The following is a 22,402-nucleotide window of genomic DNA, read 5'->3' on the forward strand; positions in this document are numbered from 1 at the left end:
ACACTGCACAAAGAGAAAAGCCTTTTTTGGCAGCTGCTGAGGAGGCACTGAGAGTGCTGCTGCTTGCCGAGAGTTCACAACCATGGGAAGGGAGCACAGTGTCCTTTATCAGAAAGTACCATGGCTGCCTTGGGACTCTTCCAAGCCCTCACGACACAGGTATGCAAACAGATCATTAGCAGCTGAGCCTGGGCCTGAATTTGCAAGCTTTCAGCAAATCTGGGGAAAACAAAACGTAGGCAAAGTGTGGTGATGCAGCACTCAGAGTGCGAGAGCCACACACCGGCTGCAAAGAGATTTTGTGCCACATGAGGTGAGACGAGCATCCGTCTGATCCGAAAGCGTCAGCTGGGGGGCTGGGGCTGCCGGTCGCTAGCAGGGGTGAGCAGTCAGCTTTGGCCATTTGGGAGAAAGGGGCTCAGCAGCCGAGTCTGATTCTGGCATCTCGGATGCGTGAGGTTGGAATCGGGGTGATTTGACTTGGAAATAGGGAATTTGTCTCGGCCACCGGGAGCTGGCTGCTGGAGGCAGTGCCCCTTTGCACAGCAAGTGTCTCTTCTTTCTCCTGCCTGAAATAACTCCTGGGAGGGATGTTTTGCGAGAGTGCAACAGCCAGAATTGGTTTTGACTGGAATGCGAGTTTGTGTGTTGTGTCCTGTGTCCCCCCCCAGCTGTAAAGCATTGCTCGAGGTGGTCAGAGTCGTGCCATGCAGTGGGGCATGATTCCCTTGGGTTGGTATCTCCTGGGTTTGGATGCTTTGCTGGGCAGCATTGAGGATCTCTCATTTACGGCATTACAGAGCGCAGGAAATGCAAATGTGTGGTCATTATCCTGGCGACTGGTTAGCAGATTCAAATGAGATGCATCGCAAATGTTACGATCCAGGTTTCTGCCCCGTGTTGGTTCTGATCTCTGTTCCTGTGACACATCCAACCTACTAAAGCTGTTGGTGCGTAACCGGCTGCCTCCCCAGCTTCAGCCACATCACCCAGCATCAGCGCATCCTGGCTTGGGCAGTCTGTCCCGCTCCTCTGTGCGGCTGAAGGGTGACTGCTGGCGAGCTGGGATGGGTGGCACCTCACGGCTGTTGTTTTGCTGATGGAAAAATTATCCCTTACAGCTACCTGAATCGTGGCGGGGCTGCAGCTCCTGCCCGTGTGCCAGCCCTGCCACACCTGGCTTAGTCGGGAGGAGTCGGCGTTAGCGAAGACCTGCTTTGTAAGCTGTGGGAGCTAAACTGTAAATAATGCATGCGTATTGAAATACCACCCGGGTAGGTGCTACAGGGCAAGCTGTCGCATTGGAAGGGGCTTAAGGTTTTCTGTTGACTCGGTAAAATGAGCCTTTACCCTGCTCGTTGCCCTCTGCAAGTTGTCTGGGTTGCTCCAGAATTTAAAGCAATTAACTCAAACTGCGGAGTACAATTTTTTACCCCCCTCCGCTGACGAATATTGAGCCTGACAAATGCTTGAATTGCCTTTGCCCTTCCCTTGTTGAGCAGATGAACTGACAGCCAGGTGAACCAGAGAATATCCTACAGTAGAAAAAAATGGGAGGCTGGGAGGAGGTGATTTAGAGCAGCAGGACACCCCGTCCTACCCACTGCCTTCTCCCAGCTGGCTCGCGCTCTTGCTGCAGCCTTGAAAGCTTCAGGTGGTCGCAGGCACTACCTGTGACTTAAACCCTCGGTTTCAAGCCACCCTCCTCCTCGTCCTCCCTCTCCCTTTCTCCAGCTGGACTAAGGAGTAACCCAGTAGTTTTTCTCCCCTTGGAGGGACCATCCATCCTGCTGGCACCGCTCCCCTCCCACCTCCTTGCACTTTTGCTGTGGTCCCCTAAGTACGTTTTCTAGTCCCATGCCTGATTAGAAAAGGCCTTTGACTGTGAAAAGTGTGGGGGGGGTTGGGGGTTTTTTTATTATTATTATTACTACTCCACTTCCTCTGCTTCTGGAGGGAGTGGAAATTAGATTTGCTTTTGACACACGGCGGCGATTATTTAAATCTATTCTCCCAACCTGGGCTGCTGTGTGGGGAATCAACTAGCAGAAATGGTTATTAAATGAGGGCATCAGCTGGTGAAATAATGAACCCACACACACACATGCGCTTCCTCCCCGCCTTGGAAGTCCTCCAGACACCCCGTGATTGTTTGCCTTGTGTAAAACAGCCGCTGCCTTACTCCTTGTTTAGCTGGTGAGGTCTGCACAGGGCTGCTCTCCTGCCACCGTGCGGGAAAGGCATCGCTCCCCCAGGCAGCGGTGCCCATCTAATTACCAGCCAGCCCTGGCACGGCTGTCACCCCTGGCTATATTTCCCAATTAGAAGAATCAAGCTTTATGATAAAGCTTTGATAGAAGCTTTCTAAATTTCTTTCCAAGCCCTTTCACATCGTGCATCGTTAGCGGTGGTAAATGAAGGCGTTTAGTGAGCTCATCCATCACTTCGACTTGGGGTTTTGGCTTGCTGTCAGGGTGAGTTTCCACCTCCCACACCCGCTGCTGCTCTCTTTGAATGAAAATAATGTTTTAAAATAGCAGCGCAAAGGAGGACAGTGGTGGGAGCACTGGCAGCATTGCTGCTCCTTGCTGCCGTGGGGAGAAGGGCTGGACCAAAGTTTCCAGCACAAAGGTTTTGGATGGTGGCAGCTGGGCATCAGGCATTTCAAAGGGGCACCGAGGCATATTTGGGCTGGATCTGGGTGGTTTCTTTGTTCTTGTGCATTGCTGTGGGGCTGGCAGGAGTGGGAGAGCCTGGGGGGGGGGGGGGGGGGTGGGACCGGAGAAGGCAGCAGGCTCTGCACGAGGAGATGCGAGCAGCAGGGTGCAGGTCACAGCAGGGCTGCGATGGAGCACAGCTGGAGCTTTCCTGGCACAGGCTCCTGCATCCCAGGCCCAGCCTAGCTGCAGCCCTGGTTGCTCTCGTTGCTCCTAGGCAGGTGTTTCCATCTGTCCCCCAGTAGCCTGGCCCCGAGGTCCCCGCTCACCCCATGGGTGACCCAGACAGGCTTGACTCATCCCCTTCCAGTTTGACATTTCATCATCAGATGGGGTAAAGTCCTTTGGCTCACGGGTGACAGGGTGGAGAAAAAAAGCCCCTTTTGGCCATGGGCCAAGTGTCCTGCCAGCGCTCAGGAAAGCGCAGAAGGATCTTTTGCATCTCAAAAGGGGCTGGTTGGCACCTCCAAGGAAAGGGAGCCCAAAGCGCAGCGTGCAGACCCTGCCCACGCTCACGGCTCCGCGCTGCCTTTTGCCTGTCTTGCCAGCATGGGCAGCCTGTGTTCTGACACATCCCAGTCCCGGAGAAACGGGGCGTCCATCCCCAAGGCTGGTTTCTTTCATCTGGCAACATGTTGCCCAGGGTGGCAATATGCTCCTCCAGGAGTTTCACCCTCCCCTTGCCCAGGGTTAGCACCAAACTGGTGAGATGAGGGTTTTTTTTTGTGGGGGAGCCATCGTCATGGGCTGGCCTCCCTGCGTGCCCAGTCTCTCGTGAAGGTCACTTCTCACCTTGCCGTTGGGAATGGGGATTATTCCTTGGCAGTGTCTTGGCTGAGAGAAATGCCCATCTGGACTGAGTCCCCTCCCGTGTTCCCCAGTTCAACCAGCTGTTGGGTCATGCTGGCCACTGAGTGCTAAAACGCAGCTCATTGTCCTGAAGATGATGAGTTAGAGACGGGGTGGGGGTGGGGGGTGGAAATACATATATATATATATGTGCATGTGTCCACATAATACAGACAAATTGCTTACCTTGGGAAATTTGTTGTTGGGCTGATCTCTCCAGCATCGCTCATTCCCCTCTAACAGCCAGCTGGGAGCACAACAACAAGAAACCGCATCACTGATGGGTACAGAAAGTGGAGAAAAGGGCAAAATGTGTGCGTTGGGGCAGCCGAAGGGAGAGGGCGATGGGTTTGTAGGTTTATTGATAGAGCTGATAATGGGACCTGGCTCTTAACAGAAAAGCAAGTAGGTTACCCAGCCAGTCAGGGAAAATTCGGGGCAGGTTTTTGTGGTTTTCCTGCTTGTCCGCAGAATTTGCAGTGCCGTAGGGGTTCGGGGAACTGGGCGGCAGGGATGTTTTGCTGCTAAGAGCGGCGTATAAAATTCCCTTTTTGTTATGCCCAGCTGAAAAGGCAGTCTTGGCAGCCAGCTTCACCTCCGATATCAGCTCTGTTTCCATCTTTCCAGGGAAGAAGAATGCCAAGATGCCCAGTGTTAGCAGGGAAATAACCTGCCAAAAGCCACGAAGTGCTGGGCAAAGAGGGATTTTCTTTGGGCAGTTAAAGACGCTCGTTGCCTGCTTTCTTTTGTTTGGTTTTGCAGCCCCAGAAATGGTAGCGGCTGTTTCTGCTGACCCTGTAGAAGGGGGGCGGTCTATTAAAATGAAATGGCTTTGTGAGCAGGTAGCAAAGCTGCAGGAAAAACCATGCCCAGCAGAAAAAGGAACCTATAGGATGTAAATAAAGCAGGTTCAACCCCCTGCTCCGAGCAACTTTTTGCCGTACTTATAAAGAAAGGAGGATCCCTACTAAATCTTCTCGTTGGGACACAATATGAAAAAGCTACAAACCCCATCGCTTTTTCTTTTGGAGGCATGAGCAGAGAGCTAGTAGTGGATCAGGTTGTATCCTGTTACTCCTCGTTTGATGAAAGCTGAGGTTACAATGCTCGCTCTGTTCTGCGGCGCCGAGTGGGACCCACTATTTTTTGTGCACGTTAATGTAAAGCAGATTGGGTCTGCCGGCGCGGGGAGGGCTCGTGGAAGCAGTCTCACACCGGTCAAGCCTCATTAGCTTAACACTGCCTAATTGCTGGGGGTCTCGTCCCTCCTTGGGGTTGTATGCCCCTGCAGGGAAGCAGGACGGTGACGGTGCAAGGAATTTCTTGGCCAATGTAATGTCCGTTTATTAAAAATCACGCGGAACAGAACTTCTGTGGCTCGATAGCTGTGCAAGTTGCAATTAAAAACGGATAGCCAGGCCAACCACCAGGTGAAAGGCATTCACCTCGGCTGTCTCATCTCTTCTTCGTCGGGCAGCCGGTTCCTCTTGCAGCCAAGACCACCTCGCTGCTTGGCTGGGGGGGTTCCTGCCACCCTAGGCATGGTCAGACACCAGCCCCGTAGCTATGGGATGGCTGCAGGTTCGTCCATCCTCTGCCCTGCGGGGGGGAAGTGGTAAGTGTTCCCCCAAAAACCAGCTGTGGGAAACGTGTCCGCAGTCGGGCTGAAGCAGAAGTAGGTTTCTTTGATCCACCTGGGACCCATGTCAGGATTCCGACCCTCTCTTGGCCATTGGAATGCCGGGATGGCAGCGGAAAGGGCAGGGCTTTGGCTTGAAGTGGTCAGTGCGTCAAGGATCGGGGGAAACTGGGGGTGATACCAGCCCCCAGCCCTGGAGAAGGCATCTTCCCAAAGAGCGTGAGGGACAGGCAGGGATCCTGGGAGCCGGGCTGGCAGCTGCGTCTCGTGCTCTGGCTCTCATCAGAGCAGCACAGGCGATGGGGGACCTCTGCCTGCCTAAACTCTTCCAAATGTGATCTGTACTCCAATAAAATAAACAGTTTAGGGAAAGCAAAGCCCCAGGCACAGATTTTGGCAGCTGATCACTCCCTAATTGCAGGAAAAGCAGTTGGGAGAGGGGTGGGGTTTTTTCTTCTTTGGGCTGGTTTCTGATGAGAAAACTGGGCTGGAGGATCAGAGTTGAAGTTCCCCCTCCCTGTCAAAAATCTTATTTTCTTCTCCTTTGCATTAATGGGATTCAGCTTATTTCAAGGAACAGGAAACACAAACAGCCTCTGCAACGAGTGACCCTCCAGCCTTCAGCGAAAGCCTGGTCGGTGTGACACACGCGCTTCTCTGCAGATACTCCTGGTTTATTTTTTTGCTCGGCAGAAGCAACCCGGAGCCAATGCCTCCCAAGCTGTCCTGCCTGACCGGGTGCGTTTCCCCCACCCCAAAGCCCCCCCGGCCCTGGAAAGGGATGGAGATAATTAACAATAGCCCTTTTCATCTGCAAATAGACAAGATGTGTCAAAACTCATTTATTTTTCTCTAAAATTCGCAATGAGGGGGACGGGGAGGGAGCAGCCACGCTGTCCCACCCTACATTGGGGGCCACAGCCAGCCTGCTGGTGGGGTCGTTCCTTGCAATGTTTAAGACACACCAGTAATGAAACTAAATGAAGAATTCCAAGCAGCCAGCCATCCCGGTTATGCAGAAGAGGCTGGAGCCCCGGCCAGCGCTGCCTTGCTGTGCTCCATCAATCCCCACGGGTCTCCTATCCCTCACCGTCACAGCCGGTTCCTCCTGCCCCTTCCCGTTTTCCTCCCCTTCCTTTCAGCTCACCAGGATGGAACTGTTTTAAACGCATTGGCAGCAAATTGTATGGGTTTGCGAGCAATTTACTAGTGATTGCTCTTCCTATGGCCTCTTTCCTTTGGACACTGTGCGCTGCAACTCAGTTCAAAGGTTCTTTTCCCAGTCAAACACATCAGCTGCCTTTCTCTCTGGCGGGGAGCTGCTCATGTAAATCCAATAGCTACTCTCAGGTGTTTTTTATATATTCAATCATAAAAGTCCCTTTCCAAGAGTCTTTTCAGCCTTTTTCCCCTCCCCCTCTGTGTCAGAATTTAAAGAAAATGTTGTTTATTTATTGCAAACCATTGTTTGTTATAACGCAAACTTGAACAATTTCTCATTCTGGTCCAATTCTCTTCCGGGAGGGCATTTACAGAAGCAACAATCCCAACATGTTGTTTTCTTTTAAATTCTTGTTTTTCTGTTGGCACTTGTGCAGATTGCCTTTTCTACAAATGCATGTTATTAATGGGGCGTCAGCTGCAGTTTCTTATTACATTGGAGTAGAGTTTGTTGGGAATGTTCCAGCATGGTTTCCCTATAGGAAAACACAGATTTCTTGAGAACAAAATATGTCGTAGGAAGGAGTATATGAATACATTTCATTTTCAGGAGGATGGGGGAAGAAAAATGGAGTACTGCAACACCAGGATATTTACATTTTTTTGCAATGCGTTAAATAGAGTTAAATAGCAAAGCATTTTGATGGATCCCAAATGCTTATTTTTAGAATTTTGTTTAGCAGAAAATAAAAACAAGTTGGGAAAAATCCCTGTTCTTGTAACACATAAATGGTTCTCGTACAGAGCAAAAGACCATCGCTTCACTGAATGTTTGAATCTAGCCTCCTCGGCTCTGGACGATGATGAGGAGCTGGCTGTGCAGCATGCAAATGAGAGCAGTTCTTCTGCTTGATTATCCCTATTGGGGATATTTGTCAAGTTGCTTCTTCGGATAACACTACATTTTCTTGTGTGTGTGGAAGCTTGTTGCTTTGAAAGGTTTAATTGGGTCTTTTTACTCCATACCACTGGGATGCTGTGAAATTCTGATGACGCAGCAATCTCACAGCTGTAGAAGCAAGAGCAGGGAAGAGCGGTTTGGTGATGGAGCTTGACCATGGGAAGGTGTGGGTGCTCTTTTGGTCTATCTCAGATGTTTGGTTTGGTTTAACCTTCTCTAGGACCTTCTCTAGGGGTTATCATCATAGCGCCCCATCGGTGGCTCTAAGTCCCCAAACATCCACCAAGCACAGCTGCTTCTCCAGCAGCCTGGGCATGAGCCCCAGCAGCTGGACCCAGATGGACTTTCCTTGAGCTCCCAGGTGGTGGATCTGTGACTTCCACTTGGCCAGTGTTAGTGGGTCAGATTTATGTGGTTTGGACCGAAAACCAAAAACATTATACTTTCTTTTTCCCCTTCCCTTTTTAAATTAATTTCAGCCACTTGTTCACTGTGTCTGGTTCCTTTCTGTATACTGCTATTTTTCTCCTCAGTTTCCAGAACCCGTGCAGCCTTTGCACGTCCCACAGCCCACGTGCCCGTGGAAGGCAGTGCAGAAGCCAGTCCCCGCCTGCAGTTTTTGCCCGAGCTGCCTGCCCTTCGTTCCCCGTGGTTTCTCCCTTTCCTCTGTGCTAGCACAGGACTGAGGCATGTCAGCCTTAGAAAGGGACCAAGTATTGCTTTGCCAAAGTGCTTAATGCAAAGAAAATTGCGGTCCTTTATTTCCCTTCCTCGGAAAGATGCTCTAGGGTGGAATTAGAGTCATTCTGGGAGGTGTTAAGAGTAAATTAATCCACCCAGCCCCAAACACAGACTCTTCTCTGTTTTATGTTCTTTCTCTTTTCTCTTATTCTTTCTCCAGTCTCTTCTTATGCACTCTGTTTCCCCCAAAGAGGTGCTGCACCCAAAATACCAGATTCCTTTCTCCACCCGCACATGATTTGCAATATTAGTGTGCTTAGGTGTGTTTAGAGCCGGATCTGGGTCTTCAAAGCCTGAGTGCAGCTGCCCAAAGCCACCGCCAGCTCTCAGCCCGTGTGCCATACCCAGCAGAGGAGCTGAGGGCTGTGCCACGAGCAGGACGTCTGATGGCACCGGTGACATCTCATCCCTTCACCACACCAGGGATGAGGCAGTGACTGGTCCCCTGCAAGGTGGGAACCCATGTGCAAGGTGCGGTGTGTGGGCTGTGTCCCTGGCTTTGGGGTGACGTGGGGGCTGGTAGGCACCAAGGGCTGGGTGATGGTGCTCTCTGGTGGGTGGCTCTTCATCAGACGGGTTGAGATGATGGAGTTGAGGCTAGTGGAGAAGGTCAGCAGTTGCCCAGGGGAAATTTTTCTTATTACTTGTTATCACGAGCTTTTAGAATTTAATAGGTGTCTGTGGAGACGTTGCACGGGTGTGGATTAATTTAGTAAACAAATATAAATCCAAGGTGCTTGACTTCATCTCACCATGATAGGAAGGATTTAGTGGTCAAGATCTTGATGATGCCAACGGTCCTTCTACTACCACGCTGTGGCCAAAGCCACGAGACCCTTAGTTCTCCTGGTGCAGGGGCTGGATGCTCTTGGGTGCACAGAAATGACTCTTCCCATCAACTACCACATGCACTTCCCAAACTGTATGCCTGGAATAGAGAAGGAACAGGCCTGTGGAGCTTGGTGTGGAGCCAAAGACAATTCAGTGGGGTTTGGAAAGGAAAGATGTGTAAACAAAGAGCTGTTCGTGGAGCAGCCAGGGCACTCGGGCACACGGAGGAGGTATGCTGCAAGCATCACACACGCAGGGACCAGCAGCATGCAACGCTGAGGATTCTGCTGCAAGGGGAAAATTCTAGCATTCCCTCCAGGTATGCACTTAAAATACTTGCAAAAATGTTTTTAAAAGTGCTGGGCCGAGTCCCAGAAATAGCCCAGTGTTTGGTCTTGAAACGGCAATAGGAGATCCTAGTTGGGGATGTGATTCCCACAGAACATTCCCAGCAGCCACAATTATTTTATAAACGGCCATAAGAAAGTTAATTTTGATGTCACACCTCAGGGCCAAAATTAGGAGCAAAGCCCCCAGATGACGAGCTCCTGGCTGAGCTACCTGCCCTTCCCACCCCCCGAGATCCCATGGCGCTCGCTGGAGGAGCCGCCTGGGAAGAATTTCGGATGGCAGGGGAGGGAAGTTAACAACGGGGATGTCCAGACTTTACGACATGAAAACTGCAAACCTTAGCAAACTAGGAAAGCTCTTGGAACAAGGAGAGGCCAAAATAACTAATCCCCACTGGTGCTTCCCTTCTTAACAGTAAAGACTTAGGATTTTTTTTTTTACGTGTTTATTGGTAAGCCTTAAAGGGGCTTTGAAGTGCTGTATTTTTATATTTATATATTTGAAAATCCTCTTTGCTCTGAATCTAAGGCGAGGAGTGAAAACCTATTCATTTGTAAAGGTGGAGAAAAACAGACTTAACTATGCTGTTACTAAACCCCTAAATCTTTCTGTGGCAGCAAACGAGGAGCTAGACCAGCTAATGACTAATCATGGCAGCACACACACTGCAGCGCTGACAAGTTAAACTTTAGAATAAAGTAAAAAGCAATCCTGAGCTGTGGTGGCCCCATGCAGGAATCATGTGTCTCTGAATTTTGGGGAATTTGGCAACCCCAGCTCTGATCTGGGCTCTGGCTACATTGGGTTTGGATTTCAGCTTTCATGTTTTGATGAGTGTTGGGTTTTTTCTAAAACAAAAGAGGGGAGGGGGAAATAAAAAAAGGGAAGTATTCAGCTAGGCAGCATCACAGACATGTTGAATGGATTTTTTTGGAACTTAACTGGGGAAATACGGTCCTTTCCCTGCCACTGGCCTAAGGAGAAGCGTTTTTGCTCCTGGCCTGTAATGCCTCTCCCTAGTTTTTATATATATATAAGGAACAGCTGCAAAACACACATACACAGGCACATGTGTGTATATTTTTATATGCCCCCCCACCTCCTGACACAGCCTTTGGACCCTTCAGGGTCCCAGGGCTGTTGATGTTCACCAGGCTGCTCACATAGGAGCAACCCCCCAGCCCTTGTCCAGGCTCTGGCGATGAAGCAAAAGGGCCCCGTTTTGGCAAATTCTACAACTTCTACAATTCCGCCCCAGGACATAGACCCAGTTAATTTATTTACCTAAATCCTAACATGACTTTTGATGTTATCAGCCGCAGCAGTGCCGTGTCCGCCGTGGACCTCCCACCAAGCCCTTGATGTCAGAGCTATCCCGCGGCTGGAGCTGGGAGGTTAATTTGAACTCGGTGTAACACTCCTTCCCTTCTGTCCGCTGGGAGTTTAGTCTTTCAGCATCAGTGGGTGTCCCTTGGCTCATGAATTGAGAGATGAAGAAAGAGCAATCTATTCTCATTTTCCCTGTTTTAGCCATCCTTATTATTACATATACATCATATATCATATATATCATATATACTACATATAAAATATAGCTATAATGTAAAATGTAGCCCTTATTATATACACCTTAGTTGCGTTCCTCATTTAAGCTAGGTAATTATATTTTCTTGTTTGTGTTCCTCCTCTGAGCCCGGGGCAGCTTAACCCTTTTGGCGACATTATTACAGGGTCGCTGCATTTGTTTGTATTCCTTCCCTCCGTTTCCAAAATACCTATTCCAGTGTTTGGCTGTCATCATTTGAAGCAGGAGTAGGGACCTGGAATTTAACACTTATCTTTGATACCATCAGTATTTCAGGACAAGTCTTTTTTCTCAAGACTTGACTTCTTTTCTGATGACTCAATACTTTCAATAATTTTTTGCTGACATTTTCATAAATAGTTTTCTCACCAGTGACAGCATGTGAATTTCTTACTGTAATTCTTCACTCTGTGGGGTTGCCTCGTCTTCATTTTTCTTGAGCTATTCCTTTGCCCTCCAAGGAAGTGGCTCAATAGCCCAATTATACTTTATTACAGGACACATCAGCATCTCATGTGCTGATTTGTGCCGTGCTTTAGAAAAATGTCATGAGCTTATACGAAGAGGAAAGCCCTTTGTTTTAATTCTCTTTGATCTAAACCTCAATATTCTTGTTCATGGGAACGTTTTCTGATCTCATTCAATGCTGCATGCAAAATAGCTTTCGGTTCAGCACAAGTGTGTATAAATCCGCATCCTGCCAAAGTGTTATCAGGAGTTTTGTGCGTGGTTGTATACCCAGTCCTATCATTAAATGGGTCAAAACCCCATATACTGTTTCCAGCTGGGGAGCAAAATCTGTATTCCCCTATGGAATATCCTTATAAAGTGTGAGTATGAAACCAAGTGGGTGTAACTGATCCTCCACTAAGGCTCGTAGCGATTTCTTTAATGGCAGGATCCTCCTCCGGAGATTTGGGGCCATTCTGTGGCAAACTTTATGGCAGGGATAAAAAATTTTTACAGCTGTTTGTTAACATAATATCTTCCTTGCTTCCATGAGATGGTTCAGAATATCCACAGAACTATTTTTATTAAATCATTGGGGGGGGGGGGGGGGGGTTGGTTTGTTTCCTGAGGGACAGACTGAGCGTAGGCTGCTGCAGAGCAGCAAACCATCCTTCAGCGCAAGCAACGGGGATGCTCTGCCCCGGTGATTTAGATTTCCTCTGCCTTTGATACAGACTGCAGATCGTCAGGGTGAAAAGGCTGTTTGTACAGGGTAATTGATCTGTTTCAGTAGGTATCAGCTAAATCCCTCTCAAGGGGAGAAGGATAGAGCCCTAGTGAGAAATCCTCTTTTACTTGCTGGCAGAAATTGTATGCATGCTCCAAGGGAAAAAAAACCAAAACCTAACCACCAAACCCAAATGTGAAGCAATATTGAAAACAGCTCAAAACAAAAAAAAAGAGCTACCCTGAAGTTATCCCCATTCTCCCTTTGTTATCATCTCGGTTTTGCTAAAGTAAAGCCACACTAGAAGTCCCACAAGATGTTACATGAAGGCAGGCAGGCAGCATCACTCTGCGCAGGGGATATCCATGCTGGATAAAACAAGGATCAATCCCTGGATGCTTATTTTAGCCATGCTATTAAATGGTTATCACTTATTCACAGGGATACTATGTGCTTTATTTGACAGCAAGATCCTGCTATAAGCAGCTTTGGTGCTCAAAGACTGCAAGACGGCAGTAATTTGGGATTTTTTAGGTGGGAAGAACTTGTTACTGTGGAATCACCCTGGCCCCAGCCTTGCTACACCTTGCTGGCTGGGGCTGCTTCCAAAAAGTGATGCAGCAGTACATATGGGAGAGAAGTAGCTGCCAACATATGAATATAAATTCTTTTTTAAAATATATATATATATATATATATATTTCATTAGTTTCTTTCCCAGCATTACCAAAAAATTACCAGCAGAGAGAACGATGTCACATTAACAGCTGTCTTCCTGCCCACATCCAGGTTAAATGAGACCTTGTAAAGGGATAAGTATAGATCTCGTTAAATGGCTGTGGAGGTGTGTGTTTGAGGTTTCAGCTAATCCAGCAAGCCACGAACCGCCACTAACAGATGCTGCTGCTGCAGTGCAACAGTCCCCCCAGGCACAGGAGAGTCCAGCGAGACTCCAGATGTGCCGTGCACCAAGACATCACCGACCTACCCACCGGAGCTTGGCCCCCCATCAGTTTATAATAGTTTTTGCACTGTAGGATCTGTCTTGCCAGAAGAAAAAAAAACAAACAAACCTCTTACATTAAACAAGGAAAAACAGCAGTAGCTTTGTAACTTTTCTTTTTCAAGCCCTCTTGTTCTCCTGCTACCGAGGGGTGCTCAAGGGCTGATCCCCCACCTAGGTAAGTTGTTTCTGCCAGAGCTTCCAGAGCTGTTTGCACCTAGAAATTCTGAGCTATTTTCTTAGGCTGAACAAGCTTTAAAGACTAACCTAAAACCTTTAAAATGAGGGCCCAACTCTCTGGATGAACGACGCTTAGATTCACTTTGGCAATTTTGATGTAAAGGACATCCCAGCGGAGGAGCAGCTCAGGGTCTCGCCGAAGGCAGAGGGAATTTGCGTCAAAAACTTTTCTCCGGCAGATGGGGAGTCTGGGTAACTATTTGCCTGCACCTGCATGAAAAACAAAGACGAAGTTAGTAATTGTCCTGGCTTAGACTGAGCAGCCTGGGCTACCGGAGCAAGGTTTTGCCCCCTTGCAAAGCCAGGCTTAGTGCCGGTGGCAGGGGAAGGGGACGAGGGGGCAAGCCCAAGCTCTGACCCTTCCTCCGGCCCCTTTCCACACTCGCAGTGTGGAATAAATCCAAGAACAGGTAGCATTATCCACCATGCCCTTCTCTGCTTGGTAGTGCAGTTTGGTAACACGTTTCGTTTAAAGGTGATGTAGAGGGGTGCAGCAGATGCATCCCAGCTTCGCCACGTCTTGTGGGGGAGAGCAGCCCAGATGGGAAAGTGCTAATTGCACCATTGCACCGAAATCTAAAAAAAAAAAGATCAAAATTATAGAAACTGCCTGGCCAGCCTTTTGCTAAGCAGCCTGTGTTAATAATCTTACCCAGGGCAAAGCAGCAACTGAAATGTGCAGATAATAATGAAGGGCAGCAGTGGCTCTCATTCATTAGCCTTTCCTCCCACCCGACCTGCCTGCTGGCTGATGTGTGTAGTAAGTCACAGGCACACACTTAGTAAGCCACGATTTGCTTACAAAAAAAAAAGGTTTCCAGTGAGATTTGTGTGCCTTTGAATGGGCCTAAATCACAAGTTCAGAGCCTGCCATGGGTGATCATAGCCTGGGGCTTCTGTTTATCAGTACGGAAAGAACCCTTAGCGAAAGGCAGCTCATCCATCAGGCTGGTTTGGTTTCTTCTCTTCAGGCCACAGCTCTTGCCAGGATGGCCAAAGCACGTACAGAGCCTCAGCACACCCAGCTGTGCTCACGGTTCCTACTGGACTGCCTGCGCCCACGTAGGGATGCTCGGTTGTAACCCAAAAAAATCCCACTGGGCTGCGTAGGATCTTGCAGGGGCAGAGCTCTGCACCAGGGCTTCGGTTTGTATGGGCTAAAGGTGTTCCTGCAAAGCCAGAGGGCTGATCCTCTTGGATCCAAGCTGGGGAGATGAAAGCACAGCCATACAAACAGCCGTGCAGCCCCAGGGTGCTGCTGCTCCCTGCTTTCTCTGCCTCTGGTGCTGTATGCAGGAGGAAACGGCTTTCCCTCTGCTGCCAGCTGATTTGGGCTTGCTCTTGTAGGTCTTGCTCCTCCTGCAATCCCCCATCTCCTCAGTCCTATCTAACCATGCTGGATACATCCCTTTTCTCCTGTTTTCTGTTCTCAAGACTCCATTATTGATTTTTTTCCTTCCCCCACCAACAGACAAGACATTTTTCATACCTGGCACAGCCTCAGAGGTAGGGCTGTCTGTCAAATTGGGTGCTATTTCTTGCAAGACATCCCAGATGTTCATCGTTCTCCTCTCCCGTGGCCTTCTGCTGAGCACCGCTGGGTTTACTGTGCAGGGATGAGCACCCACAGCCCGGGGACCCTGCCCCAGCCTTGCGGCACAAGCATGGTCATGGCAGACGGCACGGGCTGGGCTGCCCTGGCTCACTCGCCTGGTGCCGGAGCCCAGCGCCTTCTTTATGCCAGGGCTGCAGTCCGGATGATGGATTGAAATTGCCCTCAGGTCTCCCAAGTACTTAGAGCTAGAAGGTTAATAAGAAGTCAATCACTCTCCTTAATGGTGATAATGAAATTGGCCAACTGCTGCACAAACTCACATCTTTTTTTTAAGGATGAGAAATTAATTCATGCAGCCGGCATCTGGGCATTCTAGCATTTTTGGGGAAGACTCGTCTTCCTAGAGCCTGCAATGCCCTGGTGTCTCCTCTTCCACCTGGCTTGAGTCTCCTCCAGCCCACAGCAATGTCCCCCCAGCAGCAGCAACCGAAGCCAAGATAAGCTCCTCTTTTCAAACAGAAAATCCCTGAATAACAAACACAGAGCAGCTGAGCGGCTTCTGAGGCACAAAGGGCAGGGGGGCAACTGATTTCCTTACGGAGACCTTACCATTGCATCACCTAGTTAGGTGAAACTGTGATTTTTCCTTGCAGCACAGCAGGCAGGTGCCTTTCTGTTAGAGCAGGAGGGTTGCACCAGGTCATGTGAGACCATAAAGGGCTTCGCGAACCACAAAAAAATCCTAAATTTAGTTCTTTCCTATGGGGTGTTCCCTGAAAACAAACAGTTCATGTGAAACGACTGTGATCCAAGAGCCAGGTGATGCTCAATGCCTTCTGCACAGTTGTTGCATCCAGCTCTGGTTTTGGTACCCGCTCTAGCCAAGCAGGTTCTGTGAAATTACCTCCCTTTCTGCTACGCTGCAATACCAGAAAGCCACAGCTCAAGTGCAAACTGAAACTGGGTTGGCACTGGTGAGTGGTGAGGCTTGGTGGAGAGCTTGTTTTCCTAGTGTTTAGCCAAGCCTCTAGATGGCAGCTGATTTTAATCCCAGTGCTTATCCGCATCCATTTCTTCCTTTAATAAGATCTTCAAAAGAGAAGTAAAACTGAAGTACTGCTAAACAGACCGTGCAGCATAACCCAGCATCACCAAGGAAATGTCGAAAGACATCTTTCACCCCTCCCAGCCTCCCCATCACAACCTGGTCAAGATTTGAGAGATGTTTCCAGTCTAACAGCACCCAGGACTTTGCCTGCTCTCACCCCAGCCTGGCTGGGTCATAGCCACGTCTCCAGAGCCAACCTGTGGCCATGGGCACCTGGCACATGGCTTTTGTGCCATTCCAGAGTGGGATTTAGAGACTCTTAACTGGCACACAACCCCTGGGCACGGATCTTTGGAGTAAAGCTCTCATTTTCCCCCTTGTTTGAAATAACAGCCTCTGGGCAGTCATTGCTCGTGGGCAGCGTGGGAAAACATGCCCAGAGGAGACAGCAGAGCAGCATCTTGGCCCTGAGTCACACAATCATAGAATCATTTAGGTTGGAAAAAGACCTTTGGGATCATCAGGTGCAATCATTACTCCCAGACTGCCAAAGCCCACCACTAAACCATGCATTGCATCTACACGTTTGTTAAAGCCTTCCAGGGATGGCGATTCTACCACCTCTCTGGGCAGCTTGACCACCCTTTCAGTGAAGAAATTTTTCCTAATATCCCATTTAAACCTCCCCTGGCACAATGGAGGCTGTTTCCACTTGTCTGGCTGACAGCTTAACCCCAAGCACAAACGCAGCTGCCTTCTCAACCGGTGCACACGCGTCCATCCACCGGGACACCCTGGCAGCCCTGCCATGGCTTGTCCTGTATTTGCTGCTAAAACCACCCTCAGCCCTGTTAAACCGGCCTCGCTGACTGCACCAGTGCCAGCCCAGGTGGCCTGCCGTGCTATTTGGCAACTGGCTCAAAGGCAGGCAGGGATACGACAGGCAGACACACGAGGCACCGCACATAGCACCGGCCCCTCGGCGGAGCAGACACGCGTGGCAGATCGTCCTCCCTACGTTCACAATACCGTGTGCAACACCCAGATCTTTTTGCTCTCTGGATGACGGCAGAGCAGTAAGACTAGGCAGAGCGCTCAGCTAGCGCCCGTGCACGCACGCACGGCAAGGGCCACCCCGCGCGGCAGCTCCTTGCTGCTCTCCCTGGCCCTTTGCCAGCACCTTGAGACACGCTGGCTTGGAGCAAACTCTTCAACAATATGTTGGAGCCATTTCAGTCTTCCTGTGATGATTTAGGAAAGTTATTCTGATGATGATTTCGGAAAATACACACGCACTACACACACACACGTATATATATATATACACACACACTTACCTGCAGCCCCCCCCTGCATTTTTTTTGAGGCTTATTTCCATAGGAACTGCAGGAATTTCACTCCTCCTCAGCTTGCAAATCTCCAGCACATCAAGTGGCCGTGGCAAATGTCACGTTCCTCAGTGGGGAAGCGGGTATTGATCAGTCAACAATAAAATGCTTTGGTACTTATAAATAACCTTCAATTCCCTCCACCTTGCCTTTATTCTAAGTTACCCCCCCTCCCCTCCGCAGTCTAGTGGGGAGCTCACATATTCTAAGTTACTCCCCCCAAGTCCAGTGGGGAGCTCACACCACTTGCAAGGTGGTCTGTGTCTGTGCATTAATTACAAATCAAAGCTCAGCACAATTTACAGCTCTCTAGCTGTGATCCTTCTGTATTCCCCGGGTAAAACCCTGACACTTACCAGCTGCCTGCACCCAGCCCCAGCTCACGACATGGGGCACACGGTGGGACCAGCTGTGAAGCATCCTACCATGCCATGGGCAGCAGAGGTGGGGGGTTTGCTCGGCGGCAGGCGGTGCTCAGTAGCTAAAAAAAGCAATGTTAGGTGCTGGTTTGCATTTCCAGCTGGAAAACCCAACAGGTGCTGGGCAGAACCGTCGTTCCTCGGCTCGGGCTGTAATGAAAGGCAAAAGCATTTTTTGCTGAGACGTGTGTCACTGCAGCAGATGAGATCTTTGAGGCTCACCAAGTTGACGCGAGCAATTAGCATGCGTGAGGCTCCTTCAACCTCCTAATTCACTCGGAATAATTCATTTAGCAAAAAGTCCTCAGCAACACTAGTCTGCCAACAGGTCCTCCTTGTAGATGTGTTCTTTGATTCACTTTAGAAGATAAATTGACCTGTGAAACTCCAGTCTAGCTAATGCTAATGACTCTCTATAGGGCCATTGTGAGAATTAATTTATTTATCTAAGGATTTCTCCATCATGCTCGTCTCCTCAGCAGCTACACTGAAGAGACATAATAGATCTAACACGCTGGAAATACTAGATCAAATCAGCCGGCCCTGGAGGTGTCTATCCTACATTTGCTGTCTTGGGATGAAGTCGTTCTGGCTTGGGTCTCAGTTTCCCACCTGTTCAGGCGAGAGGACGAGCACATGCCTCCCTGCTCAAAAACTTCACAATCAGCAGTGTGAGAAGTGTTACACCAGCACCAGCAGTTCCTGCCCACCTAAGCAAGGGCTCCCTCGCCCTTCTTTGCTCCTTTAAAAAGCAGCAGGATAGCCTCTTTATTCCGGGGTTTTGCAGTGGCTGTAGAAAAGAACTCTGCACTCTTTCTGAATTAGGGGTTTTAAATATGGTCTCCTCGTTTCTGGCCATCTTCTATCAATAAACAACAGCCTTGAAATGTCTCTCTGCCTCCAAACTTGACAGACACACTCCTGGACTCTACAGAAGAGATGGTTAGCCCCAACTGAACATCCTACCTAAATAACCCATGTTCTTGAGCAGCCAGAGAGCCCAAAGCGATGCCACCAAGCAGAGACATTCCCCAACATTAACGTCCTTCTCCTTTTCTCCCCCTGCAGTTTGAAAGCTGTCCTGATGGGCAAGCCTCAGGACAACACAGTGGACTTGTCAGGCATCCCGCTGACGCTGAAAGACTTGGACCGCGTCACGTCCTACCTCCAGCACAGCTCAGAGCACATCGACACGGTGGAGCTGTGCTTCACGGAGCTGACAGACGACATGCTGCTGCAGCTGCTGCCAGCGCTCTGCGTGCTGCCCCACCTCACCACCCTCTCCCTCAACGGCAACCGGCTCACCAAGGCCATCCTACGGGACCTCACCGAAACCCTGAAGGATCCCAAGAAGTTCCCCAGTGTTACCTGGATCGACCTTGGCAACAACGTGGACATCTTCTCCTTGCCGCAACCCTTCTTGGTCAGCCTAAAGAGACGATGTCCAAAGCAAGGCAACTTGCCAACCATTCTGGAGTTCGGTGAGGGTCAGGTAAGCGATTTGGAGAGCCAGGATGGCCTGGCCGAGAGCCAGGAGGACCTGCGAGCTGGGCCAGGCAAGACTGACAACACAGGCTTGCAGCAGACAGATAGAACGGTCGAGGCTGGGGAGCTCCTCAACTCGGACCAAGGTGCTGCAACCCCGCAGACATGATGTCCAGCTCCGTGGCTCTTGGGTGGGCACGGTGAGCAAGGGTGACTTCAAACCGAGACCTCAGCGCTGAAGGTCCTGGCAGAGGGTCGATTCACATGGTGGGATGCTTCGGGAGCCCGGACTGCTGCCTTCCTCCTGTACAATGAATGTCAACTTCTCTCTTTTCAAAGAACACAAAAAGGTTATCGTGTTGAATACTTGTATTTTATAAAAGCTGGCCAGGTATTTTTAAACATTAGTGATGTGCTATGCCTTTTAACCTCTCAAAAACGCATCTCCAAGGTGGTGTCATACAAGGCCCTTAGAAGAGCACAAAAGGGGAGAAGAAAGGTGCCCAGACTTTGTAAGGAAGGGCTCCCTTTCCCTCGCGCTGGATCTAGCCAGATCGCAGCTGCTCTCCTAGGCATGATGGACAGACAGCAGTCACCCCAAAGAGGACTGCCACTGAGATAAACCTTAAATCCTTTCCAATCCTGACTTCAGGAGTTGCTGATGAATAGCATATCTGCTGAGATACAACAAAAGACCGATCACACACTAACCAGGGGTGTTTCCCTTCATATTGTGAGCCAGCCCGCAGGGACAGCTTTGCTTTCCTGGTGCAAAGCTAAATCCCAGCCCGCAGCGTGCCTGGATGCTGCTCTCGCCCTCCAGCCTTACTGAAATCAGGCTGGCACTTGTGCCTGCCCAGTATTTATTCAGATGTAAAATCCAGTTTCCCACTACCCGTGCTGCTGGAATAACTCCAGAGCGTTTAACGTGGTACCTGGAGCTTGCACCAGCGATGCTGACAGTATTTGATCCATTTTGAGACGCGAGCCACAAAATCTGGAGCTGGGGCTCAGCTCAGGTTCATCGCTGTTGATGACAAAAGAGACTACAATACTGAAGGTTTATAAAAGAAAAAATAATCCTGGGGTTCATCCCTGTATCACTGCCGCTGAGGGCAGACACAGCCAGCTGGAGACGTAAAGCCTCTGAAAGGCTGTTGGGACACTTGGCTGTGTCCGTTGCCCCCTGGACCAGAAGTCCTTTGTTTTTAAAATGTTGTTTTGTTTTTTTCTAAGAGACAGGGGTTTGATTTTATTTTCTTTTTGATGGAAAATGGATCACCCCAGAGCAGCAGCGCTGGACCATGCACTTTGGCTTTTGAACCAGAATTTCGTCTGATCCTCAACCTGGGGGAGGGCAGGAAAGCGTGAAAACTTCCTCTCCCTTACCTTCAAAGGGCCAGACGTGACTCCCTTTGCGAAGAGGGAGCCCCTTTCTGGCTGTTCAAAGCCCATTCCCCCGACCAGCTTTACAGCATCGTTTTTCTGGCTCGCAGCGGTGACTCTCTGGCTTTGCTTTTTCTGGGTGCAAACGCAGTCAGACTTTTGGTCATCTCTTTGGCTCTGTTTGGTTAACACCACTGCACCGGGAAGCTTTTTCCAGCAGGGCTTCACGCTGTTGGTGGTTGCTTCTCCTCCGTACGCAAGTAGGTAATTTAGAAGAAACTCTGCTACTCGTTTTAATACATTTGGCAACATTCAGTATGATTTGCATGTATCCAAGCCTTTTTCCTTTGTTTGTTTGTTTGTTTTTTAATGCTAACTCTTTCCAACAGGCATGAAAAAACTTTGCAGTGAATAAACTGATCTGTTTGAAATAAAGGAGCTATCCGTAATCAAAATAAATGAAAATGTTTAATAAAGACCCAGCGTTGAATTTTTTCCTCTCTACAGGTTAAATGCCCAGCTGGCATCCCAGAGCACCCCAGCAAAACCAACGACCGAAGGAGCTGCATTCTCCACGGTGCTTAAAAAAAGGGTCGCTAGAGAAATAAATAGCCCCGTTTATGGGCTGGGTTCTGCAGGGTGGGCAGAAGGTGGACACAGAAGCATCATAAAAGCATCTGTTAAATTTTAAACGTCGCCAGTGTGCAAAACTAATGTGGGAGAAAGGAATGCTGAGGACAGTACACTGCCCCACGGGTTTTCACCTCTTCTCAGTGCACCGAAGGGAATGGCTGTTCTTTGCAGCAAGGATTCCATGGTCCTGGATCTTTGTTCCAGCACCCAAACCATGGCATGGGACAGGACACGGGTGGGAAGAGGTTCATTGTAACTCCCAGCAGACCTCTCCTGCAGCACTTGGGGACTATTTCCACCATTACTACAACTTTAAAAAGGTACCTTTAGTAAAGGTAGAAATTAAGCAAGACATGATATACCAGGCTGGCCGGGTCTCGGCTGCATCCCTCACCATCAGCCCATCCCTGGGGGAGGCTGCACTTCTCCCCCCTCCCCAGCAGCCACATGCAGGGATCTGCTTGCCTGGGGCAGGCTGCAGGACTGAGTTAATATAGCACATATGCTTTGTCCATATGGAAAGGCTGCCAGGCAGCATACAGAGCCTGTGCCTACACCCAGGGCAGGCAATGTAGCACAGGCAGTAAATCCACCATCACTACTGCCACACAGACACACCGCCCTGCTGCACCAGGAGATTTGGTAACTCCATGTATGGGGATTTCATCAAAAACAAGATTCCTCCTTGCAAACAAGAAAACTTCAGCAATTTCTTCTGTAAGAGGTCAGGCACTGGTTTGCTCAGTACCTCAGTACTCAACAGTGGGCTCCTCTCCTTGTGCACAGGTCAGACCCCTCCATCTGTTTAAACTATTTAAATCACAAGCTTCTTGCTGCAACCTTTTTATTTTCTGCAAAGTATTTGCACAGGAACCAGCCATCCCGGGCCTTAGCATTCGTCTGGACCCCCTGGTTCAGCTGTGCAAATTCATAAACCAGAGGCACTTTGCTTTTAGAGTGCTGCATCACTTAGTGATGCTTTGCACGCTCAGTTCCCTCACCGACACAAACCACCCGGGAGGTTGCTCCTGCCACATTTCCCTTCCAGCTGAGCTTCTACCTGCTGTGAAACACATCAATCAACTGGGAAATATTTTGCATTTATCAAGCTCTTTCTGCACGGGGCTACCAGCAGCTCACCAGCTCAACTTTTGGCTGCAGAGGGCTAAACATAAGGCTCTGTCCCTAAGGCTGAGGCAGATGTGCTGCAGATTGGGACCTCATCCCAGCCAT

General features: G+C 49.5%; 1 protein-coding gene across 1 annotated transcript in view; it reads left to right on the plus strand.

The window, feature by feature from the left end:
• LRRC75A (leucine rich repeat containing 75A) overlaps window positions 1-21,835 on the plus strand; it is a 96,018-nt gene extending 74,183 nt beyond the window's left edge. Inside the window, exon 4 of the mRNA XM_040615204.1 lies at window positions 18,734-21,835. Within this exon, the coding sequence (XP_040471138.1) occupies window positions 18,734-19,319 (586 nt within the window). The 3' untranslated portion in view covers window positions 19,320-21,835. The remainder of the gene's footprint in view (window positions 1-18,733) is intronic.
• Window positions 21,836-22,402: the final 567 nt, after the last annotated feature.

Source organism: Falco naumanni, chromosome 1 (assembly GCF_017639655.2).
Source record: "Falco naumanni isolate bFalNau1 chromosome 1, bFalNau1.pat, whole genome shotgun sequence".
NCBI lineage: Eukaryota > Metazoa > Chordata > Aves > Falconiformes > Falconidae > Falco > Falco naumanni.